Source organism: Aspergillus fijiensis, assembly GCF_003184825.1.
Source record: "Aspergillus fijiensis CBS 313.89 unplaced genomic scaffold BO72scaffold_37, whole genome shotgun sequence".
Taxonomy (NCBI): domain Eukaryota; kingdom Fungi; phylum Ascomycota; class Eurotiomycetes; order Eurotiales; family Aspergillaceae; genus Aspergillus; species Aspergillus fijiensis.
In genome coordinates this window covers 177,139-191,208 of record NW_024469013.1, presented here as the reverse complement: position 1 = coordinate 191,208, position 14,070 = coordinate 177,139, and the positions used below count along the sequence as shown (strand labels likewise).

The window sequence follows — 14,070 nt, the reverse complement described above, 5'->3', positions numbered from 1 at the left end:
GCTGATCTTCTGGTAAGCAATATACAATCGGAGAGACCAGGTATATCTCATTCAAGCTTGGTAGTCATGAGCGAGGGTTTAGATGAAGATGGGGAGGTGGCTCTTATATGATTCCCAAGCCTACAAGTGGCGAGGGATTTGCATACGGATGGTTGGAGCGTGGGTTGCCTCATGCTCTTTTCGTGAGGGCAAGCGGGCTTGTTCAATGTTTGGCCCCTCCTATTTCCTCCTGATCCTGCGCTTACTATTGATCACTAGGCGAGTGCGCCTCTCATCCATGGTGATATCACGAGTCGCTTATTCTGGATGGGGCAGCTCCGCCGACGTGTGAGTATCGGGGGTCTCGGTAGCCTCGGAGGCTCGGGACATGCACAAAGTGTGTAGATAACATTGGGGCACCCTGGCAGTTCCACTTATGATCTGCATCTCGATCCGTCGTGATCATCATGCCTTGAACTTTCTTGGGAGTTGTTTGGATTTCGACAGGTGTACTGTGCCTCCCAGGACAGAAGAACAGGGATGGAGAAAGAAACAAACGGGGGGTAACAAGGAAACAATAGAAGCATGAGCAAAGAAATCCACCAAAAAAAAAGCAAAATGGAAAGAGATTAAAACGTATTCCGGAAACATTTACATGTAAATACATCATGATTGATGTTCTCTGCGAGAAGAGATCGTTGTGCATTCGACCATAAATGTCTATGTATAATGCGAAGATAATGCTCATACTAACCGAGTGCCGACCTGCAACCCCCCGCCACCCAGTCCTCGCGATTCTTCACCCCCAACTCCACCGCCGCCCGTCCCCAGTCCTCTCCATAATTATGACGCCGCGCTCCCGCCAGCCCGGCTCGCTCAAGCCCCTGTTGTTCAGTCAAGAGGGTCAGGAGCCCGAAAATCACGGGAACGTGGGTGTCCAGCTGAACGCGCATAAGCCCCTGAGAGACCGCCGCGGAGATGTACTCGAAATGCATGGTCTCCCCTTTGATCAAGGCCCCGATGGCAATGACCGCGTCGAAGGCTGTATTGTTCTCAGAATCCTGTGCTGTGTGGATGATTCTGTGAATGGGGATATCGGGAATCAGAAGATGCACAAGCAAAGACAAAGAACAGCGGAAGAAAGGGAAGACGTTACCTTTGCGCGGCAGAAGGAAGCTCATAGCTCCCTGGCACACTCTCCAGAACGATGTCCTCTTCCTTCACCCCGGCTTCCAGTAGTTGACCCTTGGCCCCCGCGATGAGGGAGTCGATGAGGCGATCGTTCCACCGTGCGTGGACAATGGCAATTCGCAGACCGGCACCTGAAGTTGTTCCATCGAAATGTGTCAGCGTTCCAATCAAGAACCGGCAGCAGCGCCGGGAAGCTTTCTGGGGGGCACTGCTTCAACTGACCATTGTAGCTCTGCACCGCACCAGGGCCTTTGATAGATGATGCCATGACTGGAAGCACAACAATCAATCTCTAACTTGCTTCTGCCGCAGACCCAAGGATGAAGATGTTTTTGCTTGTAATTTCCCCTTGAGTTTGGTTCCGTCAGGTCCGACTGATGTGTTCTAGGCGGACCTGAGATCCAGCATCCAACGTTCCTCCCTCATGCTGCCAGCGACTGGAGAGTGATCACTTCGGGCCCTCGGATCTTTCAAACTCGGGTCAAAAACTATGCCGATCACTTGCCATCTGCTGACGTGGCACTGAGCTATAGCTATGGCAAACAAGGCGGACAGTGGTATAGAGAAGAAAGTCAGAATGCTAACTCCTGGATGTTCGTGATCCTTTCCATTTAGGGTATGTATCTTTGCCATGAGGGGATTGATCCGAGAGCCCCGAGGGCTCCGAGAACAAGACGGGAGGAGAGAGAGTTGATCGTCAATTCTAGACTTCTGGACAAATGTGTGAAATCAACGATGTCAGCGGAAGATAGTGCGCAAACTATGCCAGGTAGACATGACCTCCAGAGTCGAATCCCTCATGGCTGACTCCTACAGATCAACTTCCAGTTGCTCCCATCCCCGCCCCGGTTTCCTGCCTTTCGGGTTTGTGTGCTGAAAACAGTCTGCTTTTCCATATCTATGATTTAGATCGATGGCGCCTTCATAGTAGATTTGATCAACCAAGCGCGATCTGTCAAACTCCAAGAGAAGCACACCTATCATCGCTCCATATCACTCCCCCGTGTTCCTTCCCCGGTCTCCGCCACGGGCACCCCACACCCGGATCACCCCATCCACACAATCGCCGTCCGCCTACCTCCCCGTAGACATGGAATATAGTCGGTATCTCGACCCAACTCGCGCAAAGCTAGCCAGTCAATTTCTGACCGAGACACCTCAACCATGCGGTAAAAGTGCCATGCCACGTGGAGATAGACCCTGTCCAATCCAGCTCGATGCGGGGTGGGTTCTTACAACCAGACAGCTACCTGGGCTCAACCACGACGCGTCGCTAACTCAACCGATGATTTTAGTGGTCTATGTGCTTACAGTAGCCTTATAGTACACAGTATCAAGTGGTTTTGACCTTCCAGTTACAGCTTCCCAAACTCAGGCCCAATCTGCCGCAGCAGCGCCGAGTGATCCGCGCCATAAGTATCCCCCCCTCGAGCGATCACCTCACGCACCCACGACCCGCGCGGGACAAATCGCGCCTTGAAGGGCAGGGCGCGCATGACCAAACCGTAGGTGCACGCTTCCGGGTCCACGGGGACCGGCTCGCCCGTCTCAGACACACCGGCTTTGATATCGAACGACCAGAGCAACCGCGCCACAATGATCCAGAGGACATTGCGCGCGAAGTACCGTCCTGGGCAGGTCCGTCGCCCATACCCGAACGCTGGCGCCGGAAGGGAAGATCGGAAGTCCCCGTTGTCGTCCAGCCAGCGATCCGGGATGAAAGCGTCCGTGTTGGGGCCGAACACGGTCTCTTCGCGGGCGATCGTCCAGATGTTGGCCACCACTACCGAGCCCTTGGGGATGCGGTAGCCGTTGTAGGTCGTCTCCTCGCGGTTGAGGTGCGGTGCGCCTTCCGGGCCGGCGGGCCGCCACCGGAGGACCTCCTCGACGATCGCGGTGATGTACGGCAGGTTGGGCTTATCGTCGGGCAGCGGCCGGGCTTGGCCGACCACGGCGTCGAGCTCGGCGCGGGCCTTGGTGATAAAGCCTTGATTTTGGGTTATACATGCGACCACGAACCAGACCAGGCTGTCGGTCGTGCCGTCGAGCGCGGCGTCGATCATCGTCCCCAGCTCGAAAGCGAGCTCGTCCAAGGGCATGTCGCGATTGTCATCCGTTTCAACCGTCTTCTTCAGCTGCTTGGAGATGTTCCAGGCGTCCGAATCCTCCAGCGCCCGGCGGAAGTTGCTGAGACGCAGGCTATACTTAGTGGTATAGTGGTTCTCCGCTTTTGCCTTCCACGGCGCCAGAAAGCCCGGCAGGTGGTTCAGCACCGGGAACTGGTCGACGATATGCGCGCCCACCTGGATGAACTCGGAGAACTCTTCGTTGAGTTTGACCACGCTACGGAGCACCGGGTCGTTGGGGTCTTGAATCCGGAAGCCGTACAATAAGGTGTGGATGATGCTGGCCGTGGTCCGCTGGAACGGTCCCTGGACATCAATCCCCGCGCTTCCGCTTGTTTGCAAGAGATCGTACAGCAACTGTTGGGACTCTAGGGCTTGGATGGGGAGATATGCTGCAGCTGGAGTCGCGTTCAGCACGGACACCTGGAGCCGCTGATGATGCCGGAATTGGTCGGTGTAGTTCATCATGAGGATGTTGAGCCCCTTCAATGCCAACTCCGTCGCGAGGAACAGTCGAGGTCGGTCGGAAAAGATCACTCCACGTTTGGCGAGCAGGTCATGGGCTACTTCCGAGGTCGACAAAATGATGACCGGTTGTCCAAGCATATTGAGGTGAACGATGGGTCCGTATTGCTCATTCCATTCGCGATAGGTCCTCCATCCATGGGACTTGGGAGCCTGATGAACATTGCCTATCAAAGGCAGTGGCTTGGGTCCTGGTGGTAAGGGTAAGGAAGAGGAAGATGCTTTCGGCCGGCGTGTGACCAAGAACACGCTAATCAGGAGGAAAAATCCTATAAGCGCGGCGAAGGTTGTTGAATGCATGAGGTAAACAATTGCTGGGTACGAAATCACAATGAGGATCAGTACCTCTTACGGGTGACTGAGGACGTATTGGTAGAATCAAGGGAACAAAGGAACATCAACAGCTGATGGAGGAGAAGGTGTGAAGAAGCTATATCCCCAATTGTGGTGCACCGGTCACATGACCCTCTGTGGTCTGACAGTAGACCAGCATTGACATTGGAGTCTTCAAGGGCAGGAATCATACGGAGTAGATCCACACATTTGGACAGTAATTCGCCGCCATCTTACTGGTCCGTTTTCATTAAACCGTCGCAGGTCACAGCAATTAGTCCGAGGCCACGTCACTACTACTGTACTGACCAAATTGCAAAACCGGGATCAGAGCGACTGAAATGGAGGCTCTAGTGGAAAATCACGGAAACGTGCCTACAGATAGGCAAGATCTGGCATGCCTTATGTTGCTTGTGTTGCTTATGTTGCGAGGCTTTACGGTTTCGCTGTGCTGCTGCGCCTCGATCCCTAAGAGGGTCACCGTTAGTGTGAGCGTTAGTGTTACTTAGTGCTTACTGTTAGATCGGTTAGAGAAGCAGCCATTGCTCAGGGCCTCAGGCACGCCTGGCTTTCCCATCGCCTGCCTCTAGTCCGACTCTGTTAATGAGGTGTACCCGATAGGGCAAAGGCGTTTTCGCGGCTTGATGCGGACCTGGCATGTAACTCGATCCCCGGGCCGCTCCCCATTTCCGCCCTGCGCCTCAAATCCAGCCACTGTTGTTTGACCGATGAACGCTGCCGGAGGATCGAAAGAGAACGCAGGGATGCTTTAGTCTCCGGATCCAAGTGGGATGGGTGTCTATCTTCAATAGAATACAAGTACAAGCTCTCAACGACACCGGTACTAGTTTAAACGGAATTGCGCGTGACACGGGCACGCAACCCATGACGTGCGCTTGGCTTCCCATCAAGTGAAAGTTTCCTCTTCGCAGATATCTCCGATTCGATCTCGATCTCGATCTCGGCTGCCCGGTCCTCGATATGCCTCATGCACCGTTGCGCTTGTTCTTCCATCTGAACCATGTGCCCTTGTACCTGCTCCTCCAAGTCTTTCATACAGTCATTCACTGTGTTGCGTACCTCGATGTTACCGTTGTCGATCTCTTCTTCGAATTGGGCTTCCTTCTGGGTGCATACGTCGTAGAGCTGATCGCGACACTCGGCCACGGCACAGTCGACGTAATGTGCGAGCCGACGCTCAATTGTTTTATCAACGTACCGTTCGAGCCGGCGCCCAAGCATCACCATGTCGGACTCGAGAGAGCTGCCTACAGGCTCGAGCTCGCGTGCCAGACGGCGGTCGACGTCTTGCGGTATGGCTAGCAGATGTTCGCGGCCGGATCGAATTAAAAGTCTACGGATCAGGTCATCAGAAACACCACGGAGCTCGTGTTCCAGATGCGCGAGTCTCTGGAACTCTGTTTGGTCGCGGGAGGAAGCACGCCGAAAGTGAGTCAGGCGGATCGAGGACGGTGATCGGGAAGGAGCCCGAATACTCGGCGTGTTAACTTCAGTCGCAACATCAGTCGCAACTTCAGTTGGAGAGCCTATCGGTCGAGGGGAAAGACGGTGCGATCTTTTTCGCCGTTCGGCGTTGGGTGATATTGACCGTGAATCTAGATACTATTATTGAACTATTACACAAGGCGCTATGGCAGAGTGAGAAGATACCTCTGCGCCGTTTTCCTAGCATTTTCTCATGATATACGGGGGGATCCACCTGCTCGGACACGGACTCCTGGCAATATGGAGGTGGATCGGGCGACAGAGCAAAGACACGCCAATCTTTCGGGCATACTCCATGGCGAGCGGTGTTTAAAGGCACTGCCCGAAGACTTCTTCGCCGGAGGGCATACGCGAAATCTTGTAGTCTATCAATTTCGTTATCGACAAACTGTCGTGCGGAGAAGTGTAGACGGAGAAATTTAGATTGACAAATTCTGGCAAACGAGTAAAATTCCAAATCTCCAGGTATGGCCGGTATGAGAGAGTCCATGCCGGATGGACTAAGAACGATGCCGACCGTGTCGAGGCTAAGACTTAATGTTGAGACGGCCGAAACATTTGTAACAGGCGCCGGGAGCGAGGAAAGGAGACGAGCTGGACAGAGAGTGTTGTTGCTTCTCCGAGCTAGACCGCATTTTTCGACTCGTTCGGGAGGGATATTCAAAGTCAGGACCTGGGATCTGCTGCTCGAGTTAGCGAGAGTTGTCGTGATTGAAAGCAAGATAGATGCTTGGTTGGCAGTATTTCCATGCGCAATAGTTTGGCCTTGGACGATACGAAGGCGGGCGACACAAAAAACATCAAGATCGGGTGCGTGAACAAGGACTTTCGAGACCCATGGTCGGTTTCGCGTAGAGGTAGTTGTCATTCTGTTGCTGCGAGACCCGCTGAATGATTAAAACGATAACCCTCGAAGAATCGAGTAGCCCACCCACCCAGGCTTTGAGCGACGTCGAGCAGCCCTGACTCTCAATAGGAGGGGGGAAATGGAAGAATGAGAATGTATGAGCTTCTGAGCCTGGTCACGAGTACATGCCCAATCTGAGATCAACGAGTGAAACCAGAGAGTCCTATGAGAACACAGGAATGGCAGGACTGGATTCGAGGACGACAGAGAGCAGATACCTAGGAAGGGGGAACGAGGAAGTAGAGATGCGGTCTGGTCACGAGTACATGCCCAATCTGAGATCCACGAGAGACGACAGAGAGTCCTATGAAAACACAGGAATGGCAGGACTGGCTTCGAGAACAGCAAGAGAGGCCAAGGGGAAAGCAAGATGCGGTCTGGTCACGAGTACATGCCACAGGCAGGACTGGCTTCGAGAACAGCAAGATAGGCCGACCAGTACATGCGCAATCTGAGATCCACCTGTGACAACCGACTGGCAGGACTGGTTTCAGGGAGCAGGAAGGAGATGGGGGGATGGGGAATGGGGAATGGGAGATGATATTGAGGTGGAAGAAGAAGAGGAGGAGGTCGAGAGAGAGGAGGTCGAGGACGATGACGAGGACGAGGGGAAGGCGAAGGAGAAGGAACGTGAAGGCGGAAGGCGCGGGCGGAGAGACGCGTCCCGTCCCGTGACCGCTTCCTCTTACTGCTACCTTCATTGGACGGGTGACTTTATGATGATACCATGATGACTAATCTAGCATAACTTAATCAAGTTATACGGTACTAGGTAGTTATGTACTATGTAAGTATCCAACTCACTTCGGCTGTAGACATTAACTGATTCTTCTTGCATTGCAGCTTATGAAATATGCCAGGGAACGAGCAGGCCTTGTCCCGTCTCATGCCATACTCAATCAACTGTTCTTAGCATTCTTTTCCTGCTTGGAAAGTCTGTAGACTTTTTATAAGCAGATCTTCAGTACCAGCCCCATGCCCCACCCCATGCCCCACTACATCATACCAAATGGTCGTATGGCCCACCATGGAACTTACACATTGACTTACTGCGCTATCCAGATAGCGTGGGGAAGCCGCCGACCGAATACCGTCTGCCAATCACCGGAACAAGACAGAATATCAAGTTACACATATGTATTTGTCCAGGCAAGGTCGAAATCCAAGACGTCCGATCCCGGGGAGGTGATTCCGCGAGTATGATCAGGAGACCGGCATCCTCGTCTTTCCCGTATTCTCTGTGAATTTGGCCATCTTCTCCATATCGCAATCTAGGTGACAATACTTATAAAACATCCATGATTACTTGATACTATGAGCAAGCGGACAAGCACTAAATTATAACAGATGAGGGGAGCGGGACCATAAAGTCTATTAGCTTGATTTATATCTCATACTGTAGAGCCACGCTAGGTAATACTTGAAGCTACTACGCAAGATGTAATCAGTATAAGCATCAGCCATGCACCCGACCTTCACCGCATGTTAATGCAGTCATTCTGCGTATGCCAACCCCATAGCATGCAAAGCTAAAGCCACGATCTCAGAGCAGCGGTGGTGGGTGACCCCAAAACAAAAAAAAAACACCTCGCTTGAGTCTCTCCTTATACATCCCGGCGGCGTATTTTCAACCGGGGGAGTGCTGCAGTTACGATCATGGATTTCATTCTTCAGGTAGATACCCTTCCAAATTTGTGTGACGTTCGAATAGTGGAGTCGGTTCACTACAAATACGGAATGAGTACAGAGTAGGATATGGATCACGCTCAGTGCCAGGGCCCACGGCCTAGGTATCACGTGAGTGAAAAATGCCGCCAACAAGAGGCCCTTGGGTAGTTTCCTTCAATGATCTAGATTTGGTGCTCGCTTATTAGGACTCATGTAGGTATGAGGAAGATTAGCATGGAGCAGCATCAGGGGTAGAATCCGCTTGAGCAATGTATCAAAGTTAACCACACATTGACAGTCTTCACCGCTTGATCTCCCTCCAGAAGTACACCCAGAATGCCTCTGAAGTTCGCCCTCCGGGCATCTCGCCCGCACATCGGCTGGGCCCGAACTATTGGCTCATATCGGGAATGAAATTGGGCCAAGCTGCAACCAAGTCAGCTAGTCTCTATGCAGATTGACCATGGCTCGATTAGACCTAGTGACCCAAGATCTAAACCCCAAAGGAGATCAGCCAAGAAGGGGCTCGGCCAGACTAGCCTCTCTTGGCAAGGCTTCAGCTTCTAGGCTGGTACCTGATAGTTTGTTCGAGGCTGATAGCTCCCCCCTTACTTGTTTCCGTTGAGAAACTTTTGTTGCCTCTTGCACATTATTCTTCTTCATCGCTACACCAGATAATTCTTTTGTTCTGCCGTTATGACGCACGTGAAATTGGTTCTGGGCCTGGCTGCCGCTACCCTTGTCTCAGCCGAGAACATTGTCACTACCCTATTTATCCCGGATACCGACGCCGAGTCATTGGCAGGCTCAGTAATGGGCGTGGTAAGTGCTGCCCACCCGTCGCGGTGCACGGAATTCAAGTATCGCACACTGACGGATAGGGTAGGCTGCAACTGCTACTACCTACTTTGTCAACTGTCCGACCGCTACTGGTATTGATAATAATGATGATGATGACGATGATGATGACTGCGGCATGGGACCCGGTATGACGATTGTTGCGGGCCCTCAAACCACCAACTATTTCCTGGGGGAGCCAGAAGATGATCTGTACGTGGCCTTCGTCCTCCTTGTCAGACTTGCGAGGATTACTTGCTAACCCACCCCGTTCAGGTATATGTCCATGGCTTGTTCGGTGCAAGGAATTACTTATGGGGTCTGCACCGAGATGATCTCGGGCACGGGGGCAGACTTCACTGGGACCTATACCACGACCATGGGCGCTGATGACCTCTGCTGCTTTGTGCCCGTGACCATCACTGCGGGCACGCTGACCGGTGCTGGAGATGCCACCTTCCCTGCGACTGCGCTAGCCACTGAAACGGCTACCTCTACCATTCCTAATGCCTCCACTACCGGCACGAACACGGCAATCAGCGACAAATCGGCTACTGCCGCTGTCGCCTCCACTACCAATTACAATAGTACAAGCACAACCCAGAGCAGCACCGGAGCTGCTGGATTCATTACCCATGATTTGACTATGCTCTTTGGAGGTGCTGCGGCGGCTGTTCTTGTGGCGGCGTATTTGTGAAATATGATACTCTCCCGAAATGCCTTCCGTTCTTTAGTGTACTATTCGAACCTAGCTATTTAAGTCTGTGGATGAATTAGATTACAAGCTTCACTCGGACATTTGAGTCTTGTATGGTGTTAGTATGCTGTTGGTGCGGAACGTGGCTGGCTCTCTACTTCACCTTATCTGAGTGATCCCTAATTACCCTTGTTAGATTGCTTTACACAAATGTCAACTGAGTCGTGGGTTGCAATAGGGGCAAGCAGAGCTTAAATAGGCAAGAGTTAATTCGCCCAAGAGCCCTTAGTCGGTATAAACAGGCCCTAAGATATAGACCTACAAGACTAACAGCTCAAACTCCAACTCAATCTTAGCCCTCACATAATAAGCTCAGTCCAGTAGATGGGATATGTCTTCAAGATGACAGGGCCTCATTGGCATAATACCCCCACCAATGCATAAGTGCTCCCTTTCAGGAGCTAGCTAATGGACGCTACTGCGACATTAATACCTCTGTTCAGCATGTTGCTTGAAACTTCACGCACATGACACTTACTTGTACATAAAGTAGTATACTCCCACTTTACCATTACCCAGAATCAGAATTAAACTGGGCTTGAACTTTACAGCCCCTTTAGCGGCTGTCTCCTATTTATCTCAGATAGCCAGCTATACTGCTTCTATAAGGTTTCCTGGAATGTCAGGTACAATGATATAGTATAAGAGCCTTTGCTCAATGAAGAAGAAACAAAAAATAAGTTATATGCTATCTATTATTACCCCTTTATGGAGCAGTTATTGTCTCAATGGATGCTGTAAAGAATGCCATCTTGATAGGATAAAAGGTAGGTCTTGACGCTAGAGCAGATGCCAAGATGACCATGCACGGACATGCACGCTCTTCCTGATGTTGCAGGTTCTAATCTGCGTGGCGTTACTCCCCTGCTTTCCCCAGATGCTCGGAGATACGCGGGATAGTATATATAAATTGGAACTCGGGCCCGATGTGAGCAACTTATCGAGACACTTGTCTCGTGCGAAGAAGGGAAGAAAATAGCAGAATCTTTCTGAGAATTTTCGGAGTGTTTAATGTACAATAAGACACTTTGCGGCCTCGAATTGACAAATCCGCCTATCTCCACCCTTTTCACCAACTAATTATCTCCGCCCGCCCCCACATCAACCCTACACTCTTGGCCATTATGGTATAATCCAGCCGTGCCGTTCACACTGTGAGCGTCCACTCCGCGGGTGAAATTGGTGATGTGATTGTTGGGGGTGTTCTTGGCGTGCCCGGCAAAACCACATTCAACAAGATGACCGATTTGTGGACCCAAGCTGAGAGGCTGCGCCCGCTGTTGCTCAACGAGCCCCATGGGTTAACTGTAATGGAACAGGCGTGGTGGATGCGTTCATCCCGCGGGTGTTCCTCCCGCTAGGCCAGAACAGGAAATCCAGATGTTCGACCAATTAGGCTTTGTTGATCGACACAGGCTTGTTATGAGCTACAACCAGCACAGCACTGGAGTGCATGCTGCGATATCCACAATAGACGAGGCTGAGCCGAGGGCTTTTGTCGATCTCAGCTCGGCTACTGACTGACATGCCTTCTTCCATCATTTCGTGTCTGACAAAACCGTAAAGTCTACCGGGGTATAAATATTCCCCTAAAGTAAGCACCCAACACCCAGAGATGAAAACAATCCTCCTCCTACCCTAGGGCCCTGCACACAACCCGGCCTTCCTCTCCCTACAGCATGGTCCACGTACCGATTCTTTCAGTAATCCAGGCCGCGTCCGCCCTCTGGGCGCTGGACCTCCTCCCCCACGCAGCCGCGGCAACAGCCTTCCACAACACCAGCTCGTCCGTCGAGTACAACTGTCACGCGGGACAGTCCTGCTGGCCGTCCAACGAGGAATGGGCGCAGTTCAACAAAAGCCTGTCGGGGAACCTCCACCGCACCGTCCCCTTCGCCGCCAGCTGCTACTACAGTTCGCTCTCCTACGACCCAGCCTCCTGTGCCCTGGCCCAGAAGACCTACCTACTCAACCAGCCCCGCACCGAAGTCTACGGAGCGGCGACGGGCCTCAACTGGGAGACGTGCGGGCTCCAAAGCTGCGCGCTGAACCCGCTCGACGGGTGGAACGTGCAGTCAGACGAGTGCCGACTGGGCCGCCTGTCGGCGCTGTACGTCGACGCCCACTCAGCGCAGCAAGTAGCCACGGCGGTGCGATTCGCGCGCCAGAATCGCCTCCGGATCAGCATCAAGAACACCGGCCACGACTACTTCGGGCGGTCGACGCGCCCGGACACCCTGGCCATCTGGACGCACCACCTGAAGAACATGACCTACCACGCCAACTTCACCGCCTCGAACTGTTCTCAACAGCACGAGCACATCGGGGAGATCGGGGCGGGCGCGCAGGCGTCAGACGTGTACGCGTACTTCCAGGGGTTTGGGATGGACGTGACGGGCGGGAATGAGGGCTCGGTGGGGTTGGCGGGCGGGTTCGGGCAAGGCGGCGGCCACGGGGTGTTTGGGCCCTCGCGCGGGCTGCTGGTCGACAACGCCGTCGAGTTCGAGGTCGTCACGGCCGACGGCCAGCTGCGCACGATCAACGCCTGCTCCGACCCGGATCTCTTCTGGGCGATGCGCGGCGGCGGCGGCGGCACGTTCGCCGTTCTGACGAGCTACAAATTCCAGCTCTACCCCGCCGTCCAGATCAACGTCTACTCCTTGAAGGCCAGCTTCAACACGAACACGACGACGGCGGGGGGTGACCTTCAGTACCGCGGACTGGAGTGGCTGCTCACGCAGCACGCCACCGCGCAGCCCCTCTGGTCCGCCCAGAACGTCTCCGGCCATGCCTACTACTGGCCCAGCCAGGTCGAGCTCTACCTGGTGTTGCCGTCAAACAATCAAACGGCGCTGCCGGCGCTGACGCGGGATTTCGTGGCCGCCGTGCGGGCCCACCCCGAGCTGATCCAGGTCTCCGAGAGCAACTACACGACGTACGCGAAGTACACCGATTTCCTGACGCTGACCGAGGCGATCGCGACGCAGCTCACGCCGGGCGGGATCTACGAAGCCGTCGCCAGCCGGCTGATTCCGCGCGATCTCTTTGCGTCGCCGGGAAGTGTCACGGATCTGGTGACGGCGGTGCTGAAAGGGGTCCGGCGGAGTAATGCCCTAATCTCCGAGGAGTACGCCCTGACGCAGGTCATCATGACCACGCCCGTCAACGTGCAGAACGGGAATACAACTAGCGTGCACCCCGCGTGGCGCTCGGCGCTGTGGCATCTGCTGATGACCGGGGGCTGGTTTGACGTGCGCTCTACGGCGAACCAGACCGCGCTGCAGGAACGGTGGTTGGAGACCGTGCAGCCGCTGAAGGAGCTGACGCCGCGGGGCGGGTGCTACGTGAACGAGGGGTCGTATCTGGAACCGGAATGGGAGGAGACGTTTTTCGGGGAGAATTATCCGGCTCTGCTCGGGGTGAAAAAGCGGTATGATCCGACGCACTTCTTTGATTGTTGGAAGTGTGTGGGCTGGGAGGGGTCCAAGTAAGTTTCCCTATAATTTTGCGATTGCTGGATATAGACTGACGTTGGCGGCAATAGGGGGTACCAGTGTTACGATTAATTATTTGGATGCCGGGGGCAATCGCGACCAGGCTACACTTTACTGATGACAAGGTGCGGTGTCTTTAGTCCAGGTCCAGCTTGACTGACCCTACTGCCTGCTGTATCTGCCCTGTACATAGTATATATGCACTGCCTAAGTTCCTGTCTGCTTCTAGACCCGTCGTAGCTCTTCGAGCGACGTCTTGTCTATAGACCTGAGGATAGCATGATTCCAGTCGCTAGTTGAGAATTAACAAAAAAATCATTCCCCAAAACCCTGCAAACCTGAACTGTCAAATTTACTCCCCAAGCCAGCCCGCACCTTGTTGAGGTTTGAGTCTCGTGTTCTCGTCTAGAGGGAAACAAGAAAAAAAAACCATCTACTTACTGTAGTAACATAGCTGACGGCGGCCTGGGGCCCGACCTCGGTGGCCTTAGCTAATTCTCGCAGTCAGCCTGACGTAGTCAGAAACTATACATCTCCCACCTCTCGGAGGCGTCACCAATAGCCAATAGTCCGAAAGAGAAATCTTCTATTGTGATTTGAGTTGGCAGGGGAATGCTGGGTAAAGTTGTTTAACTAGCGGGCCACATGAGGAGCGGATTCTATATCACCAAAGAACCTCCTACAATCCACCCTAGTAGGAAATGGGACTTTCCGCATCTTCCATTACTGTACAGAGTTTTCGTCGGT

General features: G+C 53.3%; 5 protein-coding genes across 5 annotated transcripts; 2 read left to right on the top strand and 3 right to left on the bottom strand.

The window, feature by feature from the left end:
- Positions 1-728: 728 nt before the first annotated feature.
- BO72DRAFT_513423 (lumazine synthase RIB4) lies at positions 729-1,613 on the bottom strand (the record flags this gene model as incomplete). The annotated part of the gene is made up of 3 exons (XM_040949472.1): positions 1,393-1,613; positions 1,136-1,301; positions 729-1,059 (listed from the first exon to the last, which is right to left on the bottom strand). Exons 1-3 carry the CDS (start codon positions 1,436-1,438, stop codon positions 729-731), a joined length of 543 nt encoding a protein of 180 aa, XP_040799463.1. The 5' UTR covers positions 1,439-1,613.
- A 638-nt stretch (positions 1,614-2,251) lies between these two features.
- BO72DRAFT_171397 (cytochrome P450) lies at positions 2,252-4,308 on the bottom strand. The gene has a single exon (XM_040939374.1). The coding sequence runs from the start codon at positions 4,119-4,121 to the stop codon at positions 2,526-2,528; it is 1,596 nt and encodes a 531-aa protein (XP_040799462.1). The 5' UTR covers positions 4,122-4,308; the 3' UTR covers positions 2,252-2,525.
- A 525-nt stretch (positions 4,309-4,833) lies between these two features.
- On the bottom strand, positions 4,834-6,656 carry BO72DRAFT_171327 (uncharacterized protein). The gene is made up of 2 exons (XM_040939372.1): positions 5,826-6,656; positions 4,834-5,770 (listed from the first exon to the last, which is right to left on the bottom strand). The coding sequence occupies exons 1-2, from the start codon at positions 6,526-6,528 to the stop codon at positions 5,004-5,006; spliced, it is 1,470 nt and encodes a 489-aa protein (XP_040799461.1). The 5' UTR covers positions 6,529-6,656; the 3' UTR covers positions 4,834-5,003.
- A 2,206-nt stretch (positions 6,657-8,862) lies between these two features.
- Positions 8,863-9,869, top strand: BO72DRAFT_433160 (uncharacterized protein). Its single transcript, XM_040943191.1, has 3 exons — positions 8,863-9,057; positions 9,122-9,285; positions 9,349-9,869. Exons 1-3 carry the CDS (start codon positions 8,932-8,934, stop codon positions 9,767-9,769), a joined length of 711 nt encoding a protein of 236 aa, XP_040799460.1. The 5' UTR covers positions 8,863-8,931; the 3' UTR covers positions 9,770-9,869.
- Positions 9,870-11,466: 1,597 nt separating this feature from the next.
- BO72DRAFT_513410 (isoamyl alcohol oxidase) lies at positions 11,467-13,320 on the top strand (the record flags this gene model as incomplete). The annotated part of the gene is made up of 1 exon (XM_040949471.1): positions 11,467-13,320. The coding sequence occupies exon 1, from the start codon at positions 11,509-11,511 to the stop codon at positions 13,318-13,320; it is 1,812 nt and encodes a 603-aa protein (XP_040799459.1). The 5' UTR covers positions 11,467-11,508.
- Positions 13,321-14,070: the final 750 nt, after the last annotated feature.